The sequence below is a fragment of the Athene cunicularia genome (assembly GCF_003259725.1).
Source record: "Athene cunicularia isolate RWA chromosome 8 unlocalized genomic scaffold, athCun1 chr8_part1, whole genome shotgun sequence".
NCBI classification, from domain to species: Eukaryota; Metazoa; Chordata; class Aves; order Strigiformes; family Strigidae; genus Athene; species Athene cunicularia.
Window position 1 is genome coordinate 16573071 of NW_020799109.1, and position 26028 is coordinate 16599098.

General features: G+C 36.6%; 2 protein-coding genes across 2 annotated transcripts in view; one reads left to right on the forward strand and one right to left on the reverse strand.

Annotated features, from left to right (window-relative positions):
* Positions 1–26028, reverse strand: part of ODF2L (outer dense fiber of sperm tails 2 like) — a 56040-nt gene that overhangs the window by 21698 nt on the left and 8314 nt on the right. Inside the window, exon 3 of the mRNA XM_026854351.1 lies at positions 14799–14967. The gene's annotated coding sequence lies outside the window, so the exon portion shown is untranslated. The remainder of the gene's footprint in view (positions 1–14798; positions 14968–26028) is intronic.
* LOC113482849 (calcium-activated chloride channel regulator 1-like) lies at positions 1508–24813 on the forward strand. The gene is made up of 16 exons (XM_026853920.1): positions 1508–1524; positions 7782–7992; positions 9769–9909; positions 10136–10286; positions 10905–11022; positions 11758–11929; positions 12882–12884; positions 13645–13869; positions 15593–15817; positions 16922–17099; positions 18784–18890; positions 19946–20170; positions 20333–20600; positions 21789–21953; positions 22825–23049; positions 24381–24813. The coding sequence occupies exons 1-16, from the start codon at positions 1508–1510 to the stop codon at positions 24806–24808; spliced, it is 2859 nt and encodes a 952-aa protein (XP_026709721.1). The 3' UTR covers positions 24809–24813.

Sequence of the window (26028 nt, forward strand, 5' to 3'; positions counted from 1 at the left end):
TTCCCCGACAGGCGCCTGCGGTTCGGCTGCGGGGGCGCTCCGGGACGCGGCCGGATCCCTTACCACCCGCCACTTGTGCAGGAGCGGGGGTCGCCGTGCGCACCCAGGAGGTTATTTTTCAGAGCAAGAGGGACAGGAAACTTTGGGTCCTCTATTTGTTTTCTTTCTGGGTATTTCCATATTTTTTTTTCCCTGAGGTTAAACAATGAGTATTCATGTAACCTGACTGTATGTGAAGCTTTTTTGCCCATACACTGTCAACCATCTTAGAAAAGCCACCTATTTTTAGACAAACACGTTCCGATGAAAAATAAACCAATTACTCTTTCATCACATCACATGGGCAAGCACTAATGACACTCAAGGTGGCACTTTATCAAATAACCAAGGCATCGCAAGAGACGTATGGAAAAATCACTTTCCCATAGCAAAGTGTGCAAAACAGAATGATCATGTGACACATCATATGTTTCTGGACATAATGGGTGGAAGAAAGCAACAGGGGCCTGTTACAGAATAGAGTTCCAAGAAAAAGGGTAGAAACAACTGAGAGAACATTGCATTTTCAAGATTAAGATAGCTTAATTTGTGTATAGTTTATTACAGAAATTCCTTTCCAAGAGAAAGGGGCATGCTCAAACATAACTAATTTTAGACAGACTTTTGGAAGGCCTGATTCTTTATCTGGCCAAATTATCTCTCTTATCAGTGACTGCTCATTAACAAGTAGCCCTGGAAATTTTGCCTTTCAGTGAGTGGCGGGAGGGACTCTTCTGTGCATGGGTGGAGCAGACAGCCGGGCTGTGGTTAGCGGGACACAAACAAGGCCTAAAGGAAAATGAGAAGTTCCTTGGAAGTGCTTAACGTGGCCAGCTGGAACTGTGAGCGGACGTGTGGGTGGACATAGCACACCATAACAGATGTCAAGCCATTGTCCCTGTGTAACAGCAGGGATCCCATCCTCCACTGGTTGTTCATGGTGTCGCTCAGGGAAAATGATCTTAGATACACCAAATCTCTGCTTAAACCCTAGTAACCTGTGTGTTTCCCAGTCCTGGGCACTCTCTGTGGGAGCAGCAGTGCCTGTGGCTAAAAAAATCCAGCTTTTGCATGGTGGGAGGGCTGACCTCACCTGCCCACGGTTAGCACAGCCTGGCCGTGCCTCTGCAGAGGCCAGCCCCACATGGGCACTGTTGTGCTCTGGATCTTGGGATTTTGGCAGTGCTTGGCCAAGGATAGCTATTCAGGAGAGAGATGGGCCAGAAGGGCCCTGACTCATCCTGTGCTGGGAAGCTGGGAGGGAGCTGGGGGTCACTGCTTGGCTGGGGGCTGCTCCTGGGACAGAGCCAGCCGGGGAGGAGGGAGCCCGGTGGGCACCTGCCTTGTCCTCCCACACGTGGGGCTCCAGCCCTCCGCACCTCACACCAGCTCTGCTAGGGTACCCTTCATGCTCACGCGCAGGATTTGGTTTTGGTGCTTCTGGTTATGACTGACAAGAAATCAAAACATGAGTTCTGTGAAAAGGTATGGCTCAAGGCCTGTTGCAGAGAACAGAGTGCAATACATTTTTTACACACATTTATTAGCACATCCAATGTACCTTAAATTTTAAAGTTATGTGAAAAAGTATTCACATGAGAGTGCCCTTAAGAACCAGTAAAATCACAATCTATGAACCACCATTAGTAAATATATAAGTAATAATCACTGGTAACAACATCAGTACTAACAGCTGTACCATCCTGTTGGTTATAAATGAACAAGGACAGTGCTGATGAACAATGACAGTGCTGGACTATAAGAAGCTCCGGGCTAATCTGTTGTAGTCTGTAAATGGAGTCTTTGCAAGCTGTTTAATTATTTTAAAAACTGGTCTGAATAGCCTTGTTCTGAACAGCCTGTCTGGTCTGAATATCCTTGTTGATAACCAGTTTCATTTCTCCACCTGGTTTTACATTTATTACAAGTCAGAAACCTTTGCTTATGAGTTCCAGGGTTTTTCTTTTTATCTCCTGCTTGCTTTCTTAACCCATCACCCCTCTAATAACACCTGGCTGGCAGTCGTGCTGAAGGCAGCAGTAATACCTGTCTAGGTGAAGTTTCAGAATCATGAGGCAAGGCCTGGCAAGAAACGCAAGGAGAATAAAGGCAGCTTGTTGCTACCGAGGCAGAAAAAGAAGTAGGGACTAGTTGATAAGAATTGGTTAGCCTTGCTTCTCTACATCCCACTTTTCATTTCTAGCTATCAGAGGCTGAGCAAAGAATAACAGTCACATCAGAGGTTTACCTTCTATTCTATCTGAAGCAGAGGTAGCTGCTCACTACCAAGACCTCTGAGTTGCAAGCAGCAACTCAATCCCTCCTTTTCCTCCCTCCTTTGGATGCCTGCTGTTCTCTGTATCCATAGTGGCAGCTCTTTCTCGGAAACATCACAATGACCTGTACACCCTACAACATGAAGCAGGTGGAAAAATGGGAAAAATATATCCATTTCACACCTAACTTCCTAGTAGATGATTATTTGATAGACATCTAAGGGTCACAGGGTGAATTCCCTAAACCGTTTTACTTTTATGTTTTGCCTTAGTTGTTGACAATAAAAAACCCAAAGAATACACACCATATGTTCTTTAACCCTTTCCTGTATGTTTCCCACACGTCTCAGTGTACTGCACGTACTGCTGTGCAAATAGCCTTTTGTTCCTAATCCCTTAGTAGTGTGTCTAATGGAAAATGAAGCACTGGTTTATTGAGGTTAGTTCCACTTACAATGTCAAATAAATTACAATTTGATGCATGGTTTACTCTCATGTAAATGTATTTAGAAAGCATTGCTGTTTTATCATACCTCTCTAGAGACAGAATTCAAGTTCAAACAGATAATGGTAAAAGAAGCCAATTTTAAAAGACATAGAAAATAAGAGCTTCAAATGGTGTTATTTAAAGTTAGTCACACTTAGCCACAAAGCAAATTACTTGATAGTAAAACTGCCTAATGTTGAGTGTTGCTGGAAAGTTGCTGTTCAGAAAGTCTACCGTATAATTTTGGTGACTAATTTTGCATACAGGGATATAATGTCTCTCTACAGCTACCATGCATTTGCCCTTCTGTTCTCCCTGCAGGTAGAGCCTGTTCATGAGTGGGCTCACCTTCAATAGGGGTGTTTGATGAGTATGACAGTGACAGGCATTTCTGTGCAACTGGGCAGAGTCAGGTTAAAGTTACAAGGTAACTCAGCATTTTCCCCCTTCTACAAGCCCTTCATGGTGGGCTTTAGAAACCTGACTGGTCTTTTTCCATAAACTTTTGAGGTATCCTTTTTTCTTTTAGTCTTTATTTTATCCCTCATTAAATATCTTTCCTACTTTATGAATAGATCATGTGATTTCCTCTGCATTCATCTTTACACATTTTTGTGGTTGATGGATTGGCAATGATGTTGGGCATTACTTTTTCTGAACCGACACCAGAGACTTTATCACTGCCTGTGCTTTGCCACTGGAGAGGAAATGGTGCTTGTACAGAAATCATCCTTCACCTCTGCTCAAGGTGTTTGTCTAGCTAAGGATTTTGTTTTCATCTCACCTCTCCCTTCTCAGAGTACACTGCAACTTTGGGACTTTCCTGTCAAGCTTCTGGTCCTCTCTTGCTTCAAACCCATTTTTTAAATCTTTGCTACCTCTGCAAAACTTCACCCCATGCTCTCACTACTGCAAGAGTGCTTGGCTCATTATCTGCTTTTCCTCTCTGTCCATATGGCCAATGGGCCTCAAGAAACAAAGTTTTATTACAGGATATTTGACCTGCAATTCACTGACCAAATGCCTGTGCATAATCAGGAAGCTATTTAAGAGGCATTTTTCCGGGGTACAGCAATATTTGGAAGTGGTAACTACTGAATTAATGACTAATTCTGCAATTGTAAACTTTCAATCTGTAATATTTTAACTCAGGCAGTAGACTGAAGTGATGGAGAAATAAACAAACAAATGATTATTCTTGGTGTCACTTTGCAATGTATATTCACATATTTTTATAAGAATAACTGTTTTACACAGGCAGAGTGCAGACTACACTCCAGGCACCATTAATGTCAGGACTATATTCAGACAGCGGTTTTAAGTTGAAATGTATCATTTTATTCTTAGGTGTTCCTCTGATCTTACTGGCATCTATATCTGTGAAAAAAAAAATTCCTGCACTGAAGGTGATTGTGTCATTAATAAACTAACATGGCTTTTTAAGGAAGGATGTGCATTTATTCCTGAAAGAAATCAAACGCAGAATCATCAATAATGTATATGCAAAGTTTCTCATCTATAAGATGTAAGATAAGGACAGATTTCTTTCAATGAAACATACTGTTATAAATTTTGCTATATCCTTTTTGAAACATATTTTTTTCAACTTTTATGTAAATCAACTGTAATGCATACTGATAATAATATAAAATGAAGTATGTCATCAGCTGATGTCTCAATGATATAAATCAGCAGTAAAGATTTATTTGAATACCTATTTTTATTTGTTATTCTTCTGCTACTTAATTCTGATTTTTGTCTATTCATTTATCATTGTAGGTGACTGAATTCTGTAATGAACATAACCAGAACAGAAAAGTACCCAATCTGCAGAACTGAATGTGTAACTACAGAAGCACATGAGAAGTATTTAAAAACTGTACAGATTTTGAAAATAATCTATTCATCAGCTTCCTAATGGAATAATTGATGATTTTGCTAAGAAATTAGCATTTATTTGAATTGAAACACAGTAAAAAAAGGCATTTTAACTTCAGACTGCACTCTTCTCAAATATTTTTAACATACCATCAAAACCAAAGGAGCTGTACAGATCGCATATCAGAAAATAATTTCCCTGCTATTGTTATATTCTAGATAATTGAATCTAGAAAGCACAAATTCAACCATTTTTGTTTGATGTAATTTCGATAGCTAGGTTCTGACATTGTTAAGAATGATGGTATATATTCCGAGTACTTGTTTACTTTCCCTGACAATGGCAGATAAAGCCCAAAAGGTTACATCCAATTGAACAGAACTGTTATACCACAAACTGCAATGCCATGGAGTCATGCCATGTCTATACCACACAGAGAACAGTACAACTAAGTAAGGCAGAGAAAGTTATACAGCTATTTATTCCAGCAATTGTACACATCAGATCTCTTCACAAACACTAAGAGCAGGCTCTAGAGCAATGACAGCCCTGATAAAAGCTATTTAGTTTTGAACATTTTCCAAACACTGTGTGGTTGTTTCCCTTTAACACAAGAAAAGTCTGTATTCCCCAGAATAATAGACTGTAAACAGCTATAATAGAGAAATATCTGTGTACTACAGATGGACAGGATTTGTGTTTTGTTTGTAAAATGAGCAACAGCAGGTTTATTAACTAGAGTACTATAATCAATTAAATTAAGAACTGTTGAAGTTTTAGTAAATTACTCTCTTGTAATTATAACAAGTAACAGTTACTTCAATTTCATAGGTTTCTTAGTCAGCAGGCTTGAAACTGTAAAGAAATAACTATTGAGCTAGAAATTATTGTACTTAATTGAGGTTAATGAATTTTTCAGATTTAAAACTATATAAATGAGATGAAGTTCAAGTCACCTCCATACTACAAAATGCTGCCATCATCTGTTCATTTCAGAGCTGTGCTGTGAGAAATTTAATCATTCAGGCACTCAGTTTAGATAATAAGTATTTTGCAGATCTATCTGACATGCTGCATTTTATTTTTCCCAGTAGCTGAACTAACTAATGAAACTGATACTAAGTAGTATTTGAAATTATTTTGAAAGAGATCAAAAGTTTGAATGATAACCAACACACATGACTATCTTCTAATATTTGTATTTTCAGCTGCAAGTTATGAAATCAGAACAAGTGAGAGTCCTCTGGAACTAAGAGGCAACTTTTATAACACTGCTTTGGTAAATACTTTGCCTCTATCAGCTGAGCATGATGGCTGAAAATCTAAGTTAAAAAGTTTTGCTAACCAGTAGTGTGGAGGTGTTTAAAAAGTAATTGGTCATTACTTTTTCCAAGGTTTCAGTGACTGCTAAAGACAAACCGAAAACAATCCTTATTTCATAGTGATATGAAAAAAACCACCAAACCCAACCCACCACACATAGAAGAATTTAGCTAATATTTCTGTCCAATATTTCGGAAGAAGTGGGATGATATAATTTCATACCGTGACCATCAGGAGTTATTTTTTTATACACTAGGAAAACAGATGGAGGTAAATCTTCAAACTGAAGTACTTTTAAATGCATGTGCCCAGATAAATTTCACACAGTAATTTTAAAAGAATTGCACAAGACCCTCAGCAGCAGTTTACTCTCTTGATTATTAATGACTCTTACAATATCACCAAGACATAGTGTTTTTTAAAAAGGCAGAGAGGATGAACTGCAAAATTATTGGAAAATCTGTTTAACATCTGTTCCACAAAAAGAATAGGAAATCCGATAGAATATTCAATCAATAATGAATCAAAGGATGAAAATATAATCAGTGTCAATCACTACCACTTTTTTTTTTCTTTTTTTTTTTTTTTTTAATGCACCTCCTTAATGAATTAGGAACTACCTAGCTGGGAGATCTCAAAAAGTAGCTGGTAGGGAATCATCACCTAATAGACATTTCTCAAAGGATTACAAATCAGTGGTAGGCATGATGCTATTAAATACTTTATCAAGGAACTGGAATAAAATATGTCACTTCTGGACAAGTTTCAGTATGAAATGAGAAAAAATAAGGAGGAATAGGACAGGCACACAGAGTAATCTGGCTTGCTTGCAAACTGTTCCCACACAATAGAAACATATTTTATTCCAAATGGAATGGTTATTCATCTAAAGGCAAACAATGCCATTTAAAAGGGGTTAGTTTATCATACCAAATATTGTATATAGAACTTGTCAACATTTTACTGGCTCACTGATCTAATCTTGCTTTTTCTATTGTTTCAATTCAATATTACATAATTATTTCATTGTTCAGATTTTTTTGCCAGGAAATTCCAGTTGTGTTTTTGCAATTATTTCTCTCTTCTAAAATTAATAACAGATCATAGATCACCTGAAGAGGCATAAGGTAATTAATTTTTTTTTTTTTTTTTTTTTTTTTTTTTTTTTTTTTAGTTCACAATAAAATACCAAGTATTTCTTCCTAAAATTAACATGTAACTAAATGCAGGCAACATATAGAATATAACTAACTGTACTCGCACAGAACATGAGTGTCTTGTTGCAAACTGTTACACCTTTTTTTGACACAAAAGCCTTCTAGGAATGAAGAGGTGTGAATCCCTCTGGGATGAGGCACAACACAGTGAGTGAAAGTTTTGGCTTCGTGGAAAGCGTAGCATTACCATGGCGAGAGCCCCAGCACACTGACACCAATCAAAACGGGGACCCAACACAGCGGAGCCCTGCTTGGGAGTGAAGCTCAAGGAAAATCAGCGAAGAGGTGGATGGTAAAACTTGCCCCAGTTAACATACATACATAAGCAATGTCCTGTTTGGCTCATTAGAGAGCTTGCTGATGTAATGCAGGTCTTGTCCCGATGCGGAGATCTGCAGCTGGCTCATGCTAGCGGCTGTGCAGTGTGGGGGAAGCGAGTGACTCCAGGTTACTGTGACAATAAAACGTGCTTGGGACACTACGTACTCGGATAGGGGAGGTGAACTATCCTGGGTTACTGTAACAAAGTCTGACACCCTAAAGGCAATCATATAAATAAGACTGATAAGCCATTGCTTTTCTAATCAAGAACATCACGGACAGGAACAAGTAATGAGGTTGATGAGGAGTCTGATATTTTTGCTGTCTTTTCAGCTCCTGCATGTGGCAAAAGGTTCTATGGTATGGCTAAATAAGAATGGCTATGAGGATTTAGTTGTTGCAATTAATCCCCAGGTGCCAGAAGATGCCAACATCATCCTGAACACAATGGTAAGAACATTTGCATTTACATGCATTCTCGGGAGTTTTGGCTTGACTTTTCTGCTTGGAAAGTAGCATGAATTAGGTCCAGCTCCTATTCATGTCAATAGGTTTTTTTCTTGCTTTTTTGAATTAATCATGGATTAATCCCATAGTTACTAAACCGGTAATTTCTAATTTGCCTTGCCATCTGCTTTTGCTACTGAGAGCACTAATTCCCTCAGACAATGCTGTAATATCTCTACTGGGAGGTAGACTGAAATTCCTTTAAGTAGCTTTCCAAATTATATTTACCTGAAAGAATGTCCTATGAATGCTTGTTTAATAGCCATTGATTATACTACTCTGTCATTAGGTAGTATGTCTCATAATGGTCCTTTAAAAATTCTAAATGGAAAATAAAAGGTTAGGTTTAGTGGCATTTCAGGGCTTAATTTTTATTTCAGTCCACATAGATGCCTTAATGGATAAATTCCCTCAGAATAGGATGTTGGCCAGGTTTCAAAGCAAAGAAATTGTTTTCTACAGTCAAATCATTTTAGAGAAAAGCTGCTGAACAGGACATTTATGACAAATGCCCAGGTTCTTCAGTATGTCTAATGCCTTCTAGACCCTGATGTAGGTTTATGTCAGTCCCATGTCATCTCCAATATCAAGTACAAAGGGTACCATAACATTTCCAGATTTCTTTTTTCTTGTGAGAAGAAGTTTACATGAAGTAAAAGTGGATCTGGTAGTTTACTTTTTATAATCAGTCACTGTCTGTCCCCTTTTTTAGCAATAAGTAGAGTTTAGATCAATTCATTTTCATTAAGGGACAAACCACGGAGTGTTTTTTAGGGTAGAAGTGTAAGAGTGATGGTTACTGTTACTGTGAGATACCTACCACATATTCACATCATAGCTGACCTTATGAGATCTTGCTCTTACACTGTTCCTTCAGTTCCTTTGAACTAGTTAAAAATACTTTGTTCTACCTGCAGAGCAGGCAAGGGGTCGCTGGGGACAGCTGAAGTGGCACATCCCGTTATTGCTCAAATTCTCCTGGATTAGCACTCACTATCACTCTCAGTCCTGGCAAACCAAATCTCTTCAAGAAATCTCTTTAACTGAATTTTCTGTACATGTAATGTGGATCTTTGACTCACGCCTCTGTCACAGCTTTCTTCTTAGTTTATGAAAAGCCTATGGGATAGATTTTATTTCTCTTCTTCTCATTTGTTTTTTTTTCCACTAAACACTTGTTAGTGGAGAGAAAAATAAAGGGAATGCTTTTTCTGATGCCTCTATTCCAAGAGAAGTGGTAAAAGAGCAAGAGGAAAGTAAAGTAATGGTAGCATATAGTAGCCATAATACAAAGAAGATATGCAAAATAGAGAATTTGAGAGAAAAATTATGACATTAGTCAGATAAATGAAAAGCAGGTGCAATGCTGAATCTTGCCAACACTTAGTGTCAGGCCAGTATTAATTTAAGGGTAAAATCCTTGTATTTAGTAGGTTTCATCTCATATGAAGTCTAGAGTGCGAATTTTTTCACAATCTTTGATTAAAGAGGAGAATTATAGAACTGGTGAGAGATTTCAAGGATTACAGCTTAGTCCTTTGGCTTCTTTGTTTATTCTTTTCTTAGCAAATATTGTAATACTTTCTTAGTTTGTGTTATGTACTTAGTTCTACTTAATTGTATTGCTGTTTCTTGATAAGGCTAAATTATTCATTGCACATACAGGCACATGTTAAATATTAACATTGTATTAATACTCTGTTTTCTTTCATTCCCTAGGACATGATTAAAAATGCTTCTAATTACTTGTTTGAAATGACAAAACATCGATTTTTCTTCAAGTCTGTAAAAATTGTAATTCCTAAAACGTGGAAGAAAAAGAGCAACTATTTAAGATTAAAAACAGAATCATACGATAAGGTATGATTTAGAGAACTCTATGATTAGAACAACAAGGAGAAGCTAGACTGGTAAGGCTACATTATGAATCACATCAAAATCTAGGACTAATCCTGGAAGTTCTTGCTCAAAAGTATGGGGAATGTTCGTAGGATAAAAAAAATTGCAGGACTGAATTTATTCAACATGAATCGCCTAACTCTTCTCTACACCCATATCATTTATAACTTTGTTCTTACTTTTTCAGGCAGATGTCATCATAGCAGACTCTTATATTAAACATGCAGATGATCCTTACACCTTACAGTATGGAGGATGTAAGGAGAAAGGACAGTACATCCATTTCACACCTAACTTCATTTTAAATGACAACTTGACTGAAGTTTATGGAGAAAAAGGTAATACTACTATTTAATTTAATTGCCTCTTTTGTTGTTCATATGAAATGCCTAAGATTAATGATTTTGGATACTTATTTGCTTCCTAAAATGAAAAAAAGTTGAGACATATTTTTCAGAAGTAGCAAATACCTGTGAAATGTCTGAAGTTAAATATTCAAACACTGGATCCAGAAGTAATTTATCCCTTTGAAAACCTTAAATAGCTATTCTTCTGCACTTAACTACTGCCATTAGCGATAGCTTTCCTTTTATGACCACTTACCAAATAAACTATCCGGTTTTGTGTATCTGATTTTGCACTACACTGGTGTCAAAAATGTGAGGGTTGCTGCTCTGTGGGACAGAAACCTCACAAAACCTAAATTTCCTTAAATTTTTGCCAACTTGGAAGAAAGCTTCTAGAACAGTTCCTGCATTTCTGAGAGTCAAATATGAATAAAAATTCTAGTCATGGTTGCTAAACTGATGCTGCCTTAGTTTTACCTCAAGGAAAAGTTATTATCCCAAGTGCTTCACCTTAGATAAGAATTAAATTGTTAAAATGTCTATGTAAATCACAGAGTAGCTTTTAAACAGTTGTATTTAGAATGTGCATGTGCTATTCTTTTTCAACAGGTAGAGTTTTTGTCCATGAATGGGCTCACTATCGGTGGGGGGTGTTCGATGAATATAGTAGTGACATGCCTTTTTATGTGTCTAGAAATTCTGGAGAAGCAAGTGTTGAAGCAACAAGGTATTAATTTTTTTTTTTTTCATATTTCTGCTTTTACATCACACAGGTTTAAACATTTCAATAACGTTTTCAATATTCTCATCACCTGTGCTGAGTTTTTACTTTGTAGAGTGTCCACAACCTTTTCATATGATCACAAGATACTTAGTCAGCAACATGTATTGCTTGCTCTGCAGACCAGAAAACCACAACTGCCTTCAGTGCAGTAAGAGGTTTAGGAGATGAGGCTGGATAATCTTTTGCTCTGTGCGCAACTGCAGACTTCAGCCACCATTTGTTTTGCATTCACTTAACATAATTTTGTTAAAGAGCAGTTATCAACACCACTGAAATTGCCTACTGAAACCACCATGATTTTAAACAGTTTCTACAAAGAGGAATAATAACTGAATGAATGTAGAGAATTAGTTCAGGCTTGCCTTTTTTTCCTAGCTCAGGCATACCAATACAGTGTTCTGTATTACAACTACTAGCAGGATATCTTTACTGCATAGTCTATAATTATCACAAAGAAGATCACAAAAGACCGCAAGTGTTTTATGCTTTTTGCTATTTCTAGATTAGTTTGAGGACCCTGCCAAGCACAGAGACAGTCTACCTATGTACTTGTGCAGTGTCTAGTACAGTGCTGTGCCATCAGCAATTTGGATTTGGGCAGCAAAAATTCAAATAAATAACCAGTTACAGACTACATATGGGTTCTTAACCAGCCCTGCCTATCTTCTATTTCCTTAGCTGTCCACCTGGTGTGACCGGTACACCTATTTTCCAAGACTGCAACAGAGACAAGTGTGAGCCAAGAAGATGTAGATATGATGGTCAGCTATATGAAAAAGGATGTATATTTATTCCAGATATACAACAAAATATCTCATGGTCTGTTATGTATTCGCAATACATACCTTCTGTAAGTATTACTATACCTTTCTGGACTGAGAGTCTAGTCAGTTATTTCTGCTGGGGACAATGATCAGTCAGGTGTTTAATTAATTTCTGTTTCAAAGAATACGGATGATGCTATCAGTTCTATTAACATCTATTCAAAAGGGAATATAAAGAAGCTACTAGAAATGATGTGACAGCTCTTTCCTGTCAATAAGGGTGAGATGTACTGCAGTGTCGGCATCCTTCTTGCTCCATGTTTGGAGAATCAGGTCAACAGGCATAAAAGTGAAGCATTCTTGCCAAATGCCTTGTTCATAACTATACTTTTTGGTCACTCCTTATGTAAACTGGCACCTGAACAGTGTTACCTGGTTAGCTCTATTACACACCCTTGGAAAGCAATCTGTTTTACCTATCCTTAACACACAAGCAGCAGCCCACCTCTCTTGAAAGCATCCAGGACAACCAGGCAGACTTCCTTAGGCCAGCTCTGTACTGTTCCAGTGTCTGGGAAAGGGTGCTGGGACAGCAGTTAGCAGGACGGACAGTCTCCTTGCAGGTTAGATTTCTGTGGTACGGGATCACAATTCCCCTGGCTATTGACCTTATTTCTTTGGGCAAGCTCTTTCCAAGAACTTTGTGGGTGTACTGGGCCTGGCTAGGATACGGTTAATTTTCTTCATAATGGATCATATAGTGCTATGTTTTAGAGTTTTGACCAATAACATACTAATATTCTAGCCTTAGCTGAACAGCACCAAGGCCTTTGTTTCTCACTCTGCCCCTCGTAGTGAATAGACTGGGGGATGCGCAGTAGGCTGGTACAGGACACAACCAGGCAGATGACTGGAACTAACCTAAAGAGATATCCTATACCATATAACATCATGATCAGCAATGAAAGGGAAAAGAGGAGTTTGGGAGGGTTAGCCTTATGCTCAGGAACTGGCTGGGCATTGGTCTACCTGCAGGAGGTGGTGAGTGATTGCTTTTGAATCACTCAGGTTTTTTGTTTCTTCTTTCACTTATCCTTCACTTATTAAACTTTTTTTTTTCTTTGTTTTGTTTTATCTTGACTCTAAAGGGTTGGTTTTTTTCTTTTATTCCTCCTTTCCTCTTTCCCCATCCTACTGGGGAGAGGGAGAAAGTGCGGTGCTTATCTGGTTAACCAGAAGTGTGGTTAAACCATAACAATGGGTCAGGGTCTTCCCTCAGCAGTATGCTGTGGACATCCTGAGACATCGATAAGATTACTTCCTGCTTCTCTGAAAGTCTTGACTTTGTACCTTTTGCATGTTTCCTTATTCCACTCAAGCAAACTTACAGGAATTGGTTCAAGACTATCAGCCTAACCCAAGAAGCTGGTTAAATATTCTGGCTGTTTATTTGTGCTGACATCCATGCTGTCCAGCTACTGTATCTTTGTTAGCAGGCTTAAATCTAGCAGGAACTCCATGAATCAGTCACTCCAAGCATCTCAGAACTCACAAACTGAAATATTTGTTTCTGCATGTGTCTGTTTATGTAAAATCTGCGATTAGTTCTTCGGGAGCACTTTCTTTGTTTGCCTTGTCTAAGATCCTGGCTGGCCAGGCACCATAGCACAGAGCATGTTCACTGGAGATGAACACTTCCATTTGTCTTGCCCCCACCACAAACTTCATATTTCCTGAGATATTTTCTTATGCTTATACTGTTGGGTTCAGAATTATTATCAGCTTCAATCTGACTTTTTAGGTCGAATTTTGTGACAAAACCACTCACAATAGTGAGGCTCCAAATATGCAGAATAAGATGTGCAACCACAAAAGCACATGGGAAGTAATTATGGAATCTGATGACTTCTGCAACTCGGCTGTTGTAAATACTTCTGCACCCCCCTCGGAGACGACCTTCATGCTACTGCAGACCCAAGACAGGGCAGTCGCTTTAGTACTGGATGTTTCTGGAAGCATGTCAATGGTAAGAATAAGCATTTTATAAGCAATTTTTAGCAGCAATTGCAAGAAGCAGAAAAAGTTATAAAAAAAAAAAAAAAATCAGTCAGTTCTGTAATTAACGATTATTTTAGGGGAAAAAAAAAAAAAGACTGCACTGAGTTGTAGGCCAGACTTGGTCTTTTTTTTTTTTTTTTTTAATGGTAAAATCTGTTTTATATACATCCTTTGCTCCACACCTAAAACAGCAATGCCATTGTATTTCTTCCAAGCAGAAAATGTATCATAGATGGAGTTTCACATTTTATTTTTGTTATGAATCATTCTAAAATTTAAAGTAAATATGTAGGTCACAATATGTCAACAAATTAGACGTTCTTTCCTTATTACAGTATTGCTCTTGATTGCTCTACAATCAAGACTGTGAACTGGCATAATGTTATGTCATTTTAACACAGTTGAGGTTGTTTTTCCTTTTCTTTTTTTCCCCGTAAAACTTTGCATAGGTTTATTCTTTCATAGTGTCTTGTGGCATGAGATAGTAAGCTTCTTTATGGATGCAAGGTTTAGTAAATGTTCCTGAATATGTGCTTATTTGCATAAATATCCTAATACTTTTATAAAGCTGTAAGCAATGTAGGAAGAATGTCATCTGTAGAAAGATCACAAAATTATCTGGGTAGGTAAGGCAGCTATGTCATTATTTATTAATAGACTTCAAAACTCTATACATGCTTTTAAAAATCAGCCTATATATTCTTTTGATGACATACTGCATTTTCTTATCTGTAACTTACCTCCTCCACAGTTCAGCAGTGAGCCAATGACCATTACTCTTACTGAAAATACCGCAATTTCAGTGTTTCATTTCTCACAGGAATTCAAGTCTAAAGATGACTATTCATCTAAAGAAGGCAATTCAAAAAGCTCAAACGTGTTGAGAAATAGTCATACCTTAAACCAAAATATACATGAAGAAGCATAAAGCAGTATATGCTCTAACTCTTTAGTTATGGCATACATATAATAATGGGATTCTCCCATAGTGTTCCATCAACAGACCTATTTCTAGACATGCCATTCTAGTCCAGAGCTGTTCTTGAGACTGATTTTCAGCAAAGATCTGCAATTGTAACAAATTATATTATTTTTATAAGACAGATGTCTATCAATGATAGTACATTTTTTAAAATCAATTAGTAGATAATCATGTAATACTAAAAACCAAAATGAAGATAATTATGAAATAAATATTGCAAGCATAGCTATCTCCAGAGATGTTTTCAAACATAACTTTTTTTCAGTAATCCCTTCAAATATTATAATTTAAAATAGCCATACTTCTAGTTTAATAGTATTTATATTTTCAAAATACTTAGTCTCTAGACTAATCTACTCCTCAGGCATGTAGGTGTTGTCCTTTTGCATCCCATCATGCTATCAAGAAAAAAAGTGACAAAAATCTTAATCGGAATGAAGTCATCACATCAGAAGATGGACTTTGCTTGGTGACATCTTTCCTGGAAGCTGCAGTTTGCTGCACTTTTACCAGAACATGGTTTACATCTTCTCTCTTCTAGAACTGAGCATACATATGAATTATCTTATAGCAGACAGATTGTTTTTAATTTTTAATTACAAAAAATTCCTACATTTTGTTCATAGTTATAGCTTTTCAGAAGAGATTGCATTCTAAGGATGTTGTGGGTTTTTTGTTGTTTTTTTGGGTTTTTGTTTTTTACATACAGTACAACCGCATCAGACACCTCCGTAGTGCTGCAGGAGTATTTCTGCTCCATATTATTGAAATTGGTTCCTGGGTTGGAATTGTCACATTTGACTCTGATGCATCTGAAAAAGCTCCTTTGCAACAAATAACCAGTGAGGCAGCACGCCAAAAACTTGTTCAATGTTTGCCTACAATTGCTAATGGACAAACTAATATCTGTGCAGGCATACATAAAGGACTTAAGGTAAAGTATCAATATAATGTGGAAATACCTCCTGGAATATATGGAAAATGAGGAAGAAGTGAGAAATATACTAGAACATGGACTTCCTATGCAATGGTAGTTAAGAAAGATAATATGATTCTTGTACCTGTCTGGGGAAAATTTGGTGTAGAAACTATTTGACATTACCATTATATGGGATTAGAAAGAGTATTACCAGGAAACAGGCCAGATGTGATGTCCATGCTTCAAAAAGGATATTGAAAAATAAGATCAAAATCCAAAATTAACTACAAGAATGATCTAAATTTTGGAATAATTCTCACAGTTCACTAGTCATGAATCAAGCCCCTAATACTGTGAAACCACATACAAATCTCAAGCTTGGGAAACAGTGATGGATATATATTATTATTTATTTGTCTGTTTTACTTCCTTGGATGGCAGTCTGAAGTGCCAGAAGATGTCACCTAATTCAGATGCAAAACTGAAAATCAGGAGCAATGTGTAGGAAAGAGAGCAATGTGTAGGAAAGAGAGAAATTGTACAGAGAAGCATGAGACCACTGAGGTAGCTGAGATCTCTAAGGCAGAGAGGAGGGTCAGGACAGGGGTACATCAGGAGGAAGACTGGCCTCCCTCTTGGTTGTCCCCTACCCCTTTCTGCCCCACCTTCAGTTACTTCAGAGTACATCCTTAGACAGAAGTCTGCCCTCTACTCCTGAAATTTTGATTGAAGAATAAAGAGTAGTTCCAGACAGTGGGCATAAGTTTTTAATATGATCCCCTTAAACATCCAGTCCCTGAACGAACAAAACATATACAGCCAGAATGCTTCTGACATCTTCAACTTGGGACAGGTTCCCTCCCTAGGAAAACATATATTAAATACTCATTATTTATAATGGAACATTTATTAAATCTAAGCAGTTAGATCCCGCAATATCAATTGCAATAATTAATATTGTACTAGTTTTAGTGTTAAATAAAAATTCAAACTCTTATTATCAAGTTGTCTATATTTGAAGTTAACAGCTCTAAATGCATACATTGACTGTTCTCTGGGATAAACTAGTATTTAAAAATTATTCTTCTGCTTATGTCATTAATTCTTTTCTTGATGTAGTTAATTGCAGATAAAATGTATACTACAAATGGTTCAGAAATTGTGTTACTGACAGATGGAGAGGACCCAGGTATGGCAGCTTGCCTTGATGTGGTGAAACAAACTGGGGCAAAAATTCACACCATTGCACTGGGGCCATTGGCAGCAAAAGAATTAGAAGAATTTTCAAAACTAACAGGTAAATACTCTTTCTCTGGCATGCATATTCAAGTATGAAAATATAAAAGCGTAGCAATTCATTGGTCTGGAAAAAAGAAATGTCAGAAATTTAAAACAAATTTAATTTTAAATAAATTTGGTTTTCATGACAGGCTTTTTTAATGCAAACAAGCAGAACTCTTTAGATCCATAGATTTGCTTTAAAAGCTGTCTTGATTTTAAAAATGCAGTAACATGACAATACCTTTAATTAAGGAGATTTAATTATGATATTGCTATATAACATAAAAAGAAATTTCTGGCATTGCATGCAATGATGAAAACTTTCTGTATGCTTTTACTTATAACCGTTTTTCATTACATAAAGAATAATAATTTTTTTCCAACTGTTGCAGCTGAAGTGCACTGCTAGGAAATTGTAAACACAGTGAATACGGTTGTCATTAGCAAGCCTAGCTGTCTTCTGAGCTGGAGCTATATAATTAGTTTGAAAACAAGCATTTAAAAACTATCCACAGGGGTATTGCTTCATGCTACAGCACCTGCTAATACCACAGAACAATGAAAACTCCTTGTGTAGACCTAGAAAGTAAGCTGACTCCAAACAAATATAGTGAATAAATATTCTTATTAGAGGAATGCACATGCTGTACATTTTGAAACTACAATCCACTTGTTTTCACAATTTAAATAATTTGGAAAACCGTTACATACTCTTCACCATCATTAGATCAACATGACTATGGGAGAGTCCAGAGCTCAATTCTATTCTGGCCTCTATGCTAAGACAGAATTTGTTGTTTAAGCTCCACTTGCAGCATATTTATTAAGAATGATTTGCGAGTTAGAAAGAACCCAAATGGTCCTTCAGTATTCAATCAGCAGGCCTTCCTGCTTAGAAACAAAAATCAGTTTTCCAAAGATACTGACTACACCCCTGAGCTAACACCTCCTCCAGCTCATATGACTCCACGTGTTCTCTCATGAGACAGAGCCATACAACTGATGCAACCTGCATATCTTCTGTCAGCCTGTGTGTACGGGATGGGGATGAGAGGTGGTAGGTGGTAGGGAGGGGCTGTGGGCAGCCTCTGCATACTCGAGTAGGCTCCCCAGGAGCACAGTTTATGTCTGGCATGTATGGTCCTACTTTGAAAGAGACTTGCAACAAATGCACGAACTGCAGATGTTTCAGTAGAGCAGTATGAAGCCATATTCACAATGCATTCGTTAACAGACCTGCACTGATTATGAGAACCTCCAATGGACTGGAGCTGCTTGAAGGCAGTATGCATGAAAAGAGATCTAAACTTCACATTTGGGAATAAAAATGATCTGGATGTTAAGAGTCAAAAATCATGGAAGGCCACTGTGTCTTTTCCACAGAGGTATTTTCAGAGCAGAATTTCACTGAAGGGATAGTATGTGACTCCAAAAGTACTAGGAGAAGTCTATAAATGCTGTACTTGATGATATGCCCCAGGGAGTGGATTTTTTACAAACTTTGCCAATGACAGATAAAATGAGTTGATCACACCAGCCAGAATTTACTATGACATATGCATTAACACATTAATAATTATTTTTTGTTTTTGTAACATATTGGCTGCCTCATTAGAACTTTCAGTACCAGAAGTCATATAAAACTTAGCAATTGTAGAGTGAAAAATAGTGTTTCTAATTCTTCTGCTCTTGTCTTTCAGGAGGTTTAAGGCTTTATAGTGTAGATGGAGTTGTCCCCAGTAAATTAATTGAGGCATTCAGTGCAATTACATCAGGAAGTGGAGACTTTTCTGAACAATCCATTCAGGTCTGAATTTCAACACTTCTTTTTCCTTCTATGCTTTCAGTTTATCAATAATTGAATTAATTTAGACATTAATGATCATAATTGTCAGTGGCTCAATTTGGAAATAGGAGCAAGTACATTTTTTAGTGATATTTGACATTTCACGGCAATGAAACATTTATAATTCACATAATTTATATAATTCATGATTTCAAAAAATCAAGAAAATTATTTCTCATAATTGTCAAAGTCCAAGAGACTTTGAGAGAAAAAAATGCAAGCAGAACACCCCCCCCACCCCACCCCCCCGGATGTTTAGTTTACTTTTACACAAAACATTATCTTTTAAAGCATTTAACAGTGTAACTTGATTGTAACAAAGATACAATTCAAAATACAGCTTTTCTTCTAAGCCATATGTAGCATTCTTATGTATAAACTTTTAGACTTTTAATCTAGGCCAATTCTTAATTAGAATTTAAAAACTCATTCCTCACTTTGTTAATATTTTAACACAGATCCAGTCCTATGTTTTATCCAAAATATACCACTCACAAAGATGTCTAGATTATAAACAGCAGATAATGATGATCAAACTGCAGTGGAAATACAGTTTGCTGACACAATGCTTTGGATAGGTAGATAAATAGTTTAGATATAGAAACGAAGGACTTACACTTACTGTAGTTTGTTGTCTACCATCATTTTACACTTCAAATCAATGTTACTATGCAAGCAGCCATTTATTTCAAAAAGTGAATATGGGATTTTATTAGTTTTCTTCATTCAGTAGTTGTGCCAAATGGCTCTTAAATTTTCCTGTAGGTAGAGACAGAAGAACTAGAAAGCCTGCCATCTTCTCCATGTAACTCTGAGTTATAAATAAGCAGGGATCTTTTTTCATGATAGTTTCCAAAAGGTATAAATGCTTTTCAATTCTCTCCTCCAAAACTAATCCATTTTAAATCAGCAATGAATAGATACAATATTGTACAATGGATGAGGAATCATTCTGAAAATATGTTAAGTGTTTCTTTACTAAATAGTAATAAGAAATTTTATTCCTCTAACAACAGCTTGAAAGCAAAGAGCTAGTTGTTCTGCATTCTGAATGGATGAATACTACTGTGCCTGTTGACAAAACTGTAGGAAATGACACTTTCTTCAGCATTGCATGGAGTCTATCTCAGCCATTTTTCTTCCTGAGGGACCCCAAAGGAAAAGAATATGGAATCTCAGACTTTACAATCGATGATTCAAACCCAAACACAGCTAGACTCAGTATAAGTGGCACTGCAGAGGTAAAGACAGAATTTTTTAAAAAAATTTCTGAATTAATGTTCCCTATAGACTAGCATACAGCTTTTATTTACTTAATTTTTTATTATATAAGGGAAACAATGGTTCTGTTAGAACATGAAGATTTTTCACTAGTTTTTAAAATTTTTGTATTTTATTTGCAGGTGGGTGATTGGCAGTTTTGTATTAAAAATATTCATACAGCAACTCAAGTTATATCAGTAACAGCTGCCTCTCGACCAGCACATTCTGACATTCCTCCTGTGAGCATCACAGCTTACATGAACAGGGCAAATAGAGCATTTAATCCAGTTGTCGTTTATGCAGAGGTTAGCCAAGGGTTTGTGCCTGTTCTTGGTGCAACTGTGATAGCCACCATAGAGAAGGATGGTGCTGCAGCAGTAACCCTTGAACTTCTTGATAATGGTGCAGGTAAGGTTCCATACACATAGTAAAAACCTTTGCATTTATGCATTTTGGAATCCAAGTTTGCATGCTCCCCTCAGGTTTATCACAAAGGACTGAATCATGGCTATACCTGTATCAAGAAAAAAAAAAAAAAAGGGGGACAGAGGATCCTACTGCTTTAGGACAGAAGTAAGCTACAGAGCTTTTTCTCAGTGAGGAAAACAAAGACATGGCCTTTACCTGAAAAATTGTTCTGCTTTCTTTCCTGTGTGGTTATTGAGGGTGAAAGCAGAAGTGTTCATGGTAGTGCGTACATTGCTCATACCTCTTTCTGAAAGTGTACTGCATGTAATCATTGACCCTCAAAAGGCAAGGTAAAAAGAAAACAAGCTGTTTTGTTAGTCCATCTCATATTCTAGGAAGCTGGACTACAGTCTTAACATTAGCTCACCAAATATTAGCTTTATCTCTTTTGTATGTTAAATAAGTTCATTATTGTTCTTTTCAAGAATACTCTTTCTTAGAGCAATAGCAAGACATTCCCGGCATTCAGCATCCCTGATCTCTTTTCATACTCCTCTTCCTTTTCTTTCACCACTGCTGTAGATTTGTAGCTTTATAAATTCAGTGGTAGCCAGCAGTGCCTCCTCATTCTGTCCTGACTTTCACATTGCTGTACTTAAAAACATAAGAAGATTTCAATGTGTTATCCTGTGTTTCTCAAACATCTACTTCCTGAACCTGCAAGGTTATTTTTACACTGCTGCCAGGCTTTAAAATAGTTAGTTTGGATGCCACCAGCAGATCATCTATACTGCAGCCAGTCAAGTACAACTGCACAAGTTCACTTAAAGAGAAGGAATCCTGCTTGATGAATTCCTGGCCAAAGGTTAAATTACAGCATTCTTATAATTAAAAGGTGCTTTATATAGTAGATGGCTAATAAGTATTAACTTGGTGGTTTCATACAGTAACAAGAGATTTACCTATTTAAAGGTGTTAATGCAGAATGGCTATTTTTAACAAAATACATATGAAATGCAGGTTGTCATAGTGGGGCCACTCCTATTTTTAAAGATGTCCACATTACTAAAACACTGTCAGGTTTCTGCATAGTAATGCTCAGGTTTTATGTATGAATAAGCAAAAATAATCTTGTTTACCAGCAAGTATCTTGTTTAAGATATTAATTCTCAATAATTCTATACCAAGGTGCTGACACGATGAAGAATGATGGCATCTACTCAAGGTACTTTACTTCTTTACAAGGCACTGGAAGATACAGTCTAAAAGTGAATGCCCATGGGAGAAATACAACCACCAGACTTCGCCTCAAGCAAAATCAAGCCTTCTATATACCAGGCTACAGAGAAAATGGTAAAGAGTGTTTATGAAACAGACAGTTCTTTGCATGGTTTGTATATAGGAGGGTGTAAAGGTTTTAGCAAATGGGATCATTTAGAGTCACAAAAATTGCATTTGATCTTAAAAGATGTTCTATCTACTATTTTCACCACAAAAAAGCCCAAACAAAACAACCCAGCTCCAACTACTGTTTTCTGTATATGAGAACAGCATAAAATCTTGTCTTTAATCTAAAAATTATTTTCTTTTACAGCCATGAGAATGATAAATATTGCTCAGATTTGGTATTTCAGCATCTTACAACAGGAGCTGCAAATCTATAATTATTCTTGAGACTTTAAAATGGGGATTTGGGGTAATTAAGTTCATCATGCAACATCAGTATACAAGCTAATGCTGCTAGAAAACTTAGCTTTTAAGATTTCTTGATTTTTTTAGTACTTTTTCATCTTAATGCTGACAAAAATAGTAGTTGTTGCAATTTAATATCCTCAGTTACACACTGTGAAATTTAGAAAAATAAGCATAAAAATTGTCTAAAAGCCTCACAAAGTATGGTCTATATAACTGAAAGTCTCTTAAGGCCTGCAATATGGGTGAAGATATGGATAGAACTACCTTATTGCAGCCATGGCTCACCAACATCTGCAACCTGCTTTACTGCTTGCAGTATTTCCATTTTTTACACATTTTAGACTTTGCTTTTTGGGTTTCCTAAATTTTATACTGAGAATCCTGAGATGATCTTATTTTCTGTCTTTACTTCACTAACTTTTCACTAAATCTGAATAAAGAAAACTTAAAGGATGAGAAGAGATAAGAATTAAAAGAAAATGCAATTCAGAGTTATGTCATGCTGAAAGTTGAAAAATATTTTACACAGGTAAAATTTATATGAATGCACCAAGACGCAAATTTTCTGATAAAGCAATCCAAGTCAACCTGGGAAGTTTTAACAGAATTTCAACAAGTTCTCTTGTAGTGAATACAGAAGGAGATTCTTCTATTTATCCACCCTGTAAAGTTACAGACCTTCATGCTCGTTTAGAAAACAAAACAATAGTCTTGTCTTGGACAGCTCCAGGAGGTGACTTTGACAATGGAAAAGGTGAGTCAGACACTACATTTTTCTGAGATGGGGTTGATATTTTGTCTGAAAGGACATACCCTGAGGACCAACACTCAACCTGAAAACATAACCAAACAGAAAGACAATCTTTTGCATGATACCTGTTTTAGTTGTCCTGTTAAAAAACAAAACAAAACAAAACAAAACAAGGAAACCAAGGAATATTATAAACAAATCAAATAAATACATTAATATATAACCACTAGAGACTTTAGCAACAAGTCTTAGTCCATGTCTGTGCATAATTAAAAAAAAAAAATGCACCAAACCAGCCAACATGGAGAATACAAACCTTTAATCTATTTACAAAGATGTAAATGGACTATAGAGATGCAGTAACGTTCTATCCAGAATACTCATTTTAAGGTTGTTGTACAAGAAAAATGAAACTTAATTCCAGATGAAACATACAAACATTTCCTCGCATAAACCAGAGATTATATGTTAAAATATAAAATGCTACAAGTTATGATGATTACAGTTTCAGATGAAAACTTTACATTTATCTAAAATTTTTAATAACCAGCCACACAAGGAAAAAAGAACCCAAAAAATATTTCTCAACTTCTTTTATTGCTATTTAGCAACTATATGTCTAAAAACTTTTATAGCTAAAGTAGCCAGTTACTGCATTATAGTTTAAGGTAGCAGGTCCTGCACTGGTTTGGAGCTGGGCATATCATGCACATCTGTACTATCTAAAGAGGAAAGGGTATAAGAGGAAGAGAAGGGGAAGAGGGGAAAGTCTTGAAAAGCTACAGACTTTAAATAGAAACAGCAGAACCCCAGGGAATTAATCAAATGCATTCATAGCAATGTAACTACAAGTTCTTTGACTACAAATGGGAGAATCATTTTGTGTCTTTCACAGTTTTTGCTATCAAAACCTCATGCTGATAGAGAGAATACAAATCAGCAAGGCCCACCCCTGCTATCTACAAATATATTTTAATTGCTATTTCATCTTATGTTTGTATTTTGACAGCACAGTTTCTCATTCAGCTACATTTTGCACAGGTCTGCACAAAGGTAAGAGTGTTGGTGAAACAATATTTTTAAGGTGGATTCAATTTCCATTTTTAATTGAAAAGGAGTTCCCAGACTCAGCAACAATTGACCTTTGACACTGTAAAGTAAGGTTTAAAAGCGAACTTACCAACCCTCCATGCTGAGCAATAGTCAGTAGTAAAAGAGGAATCACCAGCACATTTTTTCACAAAATGGGTCTTGAAGTCCTACGCTGTAACCACAAGCAGGGATATTAAAACATCGTATTAATTTGTTGTTAATGTATGTTCTTTTTTCCCTAGCTGATCACTACATAATAAAAAGCAGTGAAAATCTTCTGGACCTAAGAAATAACTTTGATCATGCCACTTCCGTGAATTGCTCTAATCTCATACCTAAGGAGGCTGGTAGAGAAGAATTTCTTAAAATTAAACCAGAAAATTTCATAACAGAAAATGACACCATAATCTACTTTGCTATACGTGCTGTTGATGATACCAGCTTGATTTCAGAGGTGTCTAATATAGCACAAGCCACATGGTTCATTCCTCCAAAAGCTTCTGTGCCTTTAGATTATGATGACAACAATAATGGTGCTAACAGTCCAGTAATAGTAGCAATAGTAGCTGTGTGTGTAGTAGTAGTCTGTACTATTGTAAATTTAACTCTGTGTGTTTTACAAAAACAAAAGAGAAGACTGGATATTGAAACAATGCAAAAGCATGTGTAAAATAAAATAAATAGAAGGAATTTAATGTAATTTTTGCTACACAAGTTTTAAAGTAGGGAAAGAGGTATTTGTATATTCAAAGAATAAGTGCACAGATTTTAAACAGATGTATTTGTCTTTTCTGATAGGCTTATAGATGTAGATTTTCAAAAGTGTGTCTTATATTCAAGAACATGTACACTGATTAAGTGTATAAAGGTGAAAGCACATACTCAGAAATAAAGTATCACATGTACCGTATATTTAACTCTTCTGTTGCAAGATTTTTCCAATGTAGTGTGGTGTTTTTCTTAAATAAAGGAGGCAAAGGACAATACTTTTCTTATTTTTATTCTTCACATAACATCAAGCAAGGCATGGTGGGAAAGAGATTAGAAAAATCTTCAAGTAATGCAATGACTTCCTGTGTATCATTCACATGTTTTCAGTTAAGCTTACTGAGCCAAGAACAAAAATATATACCACCAGGTTAATAAAAAAAATATTTAAAATTTGTAACACCAGACTGATTAGTTTTCAAAAAAATATTTAAAGTATGTCTATCCATACGTGTATGGAAGAGTTGAGTATATAAATACTTTCAGAATGAGTTGCAGAGCACATGGAAAATTTTCCTAGGTGGAGACTAAACAAAGCTATAAATTTGGAGCTACAACAAACCTTTATAAAACAAGAGGTAATTTTAAAGCTGCTAATGGAGAAGGATTGTGAGGGATATAGGGTGATCTATATGACTCGGGTTGCTGTCCTGGGTTGCAGTGCATTCTATTACCATCCTCATGAGCTGTCGAAATCAGGTGGGCAGTGTTTCCTTGCCTCACCCCCGACCCCCAGACTATCTTTCTGTTAATGGCCCATCAATGCCATGCAGCATGACTCATTATCTCATTGTGAGATGCTCCACCCAGAGGGAGAAACCAAGCATTCCATCCAGGATATAATCTGAGATTCTGAATACCGGAGACGCTCTTTTTTCCACTGGATTTCCAGAGGACAGGAGCTACTTAGCCACCACTGGACTTTCTGAGGAAGAGCAGATCTTCTTTCTGCAGGATCATCGCTTCGGGGAAACTGCAGCCATCACCTGACTCTGTTAGTTTAACCCAGTATTATCTACCTTTATAACTTTTTAATTTTTTTTTTATTTCCCTATTAAATTGTTATTCTGACTTGGTGTCTCTCACTAGTTTGTTTTCAAAATAGCACAATTGCTGACTGAC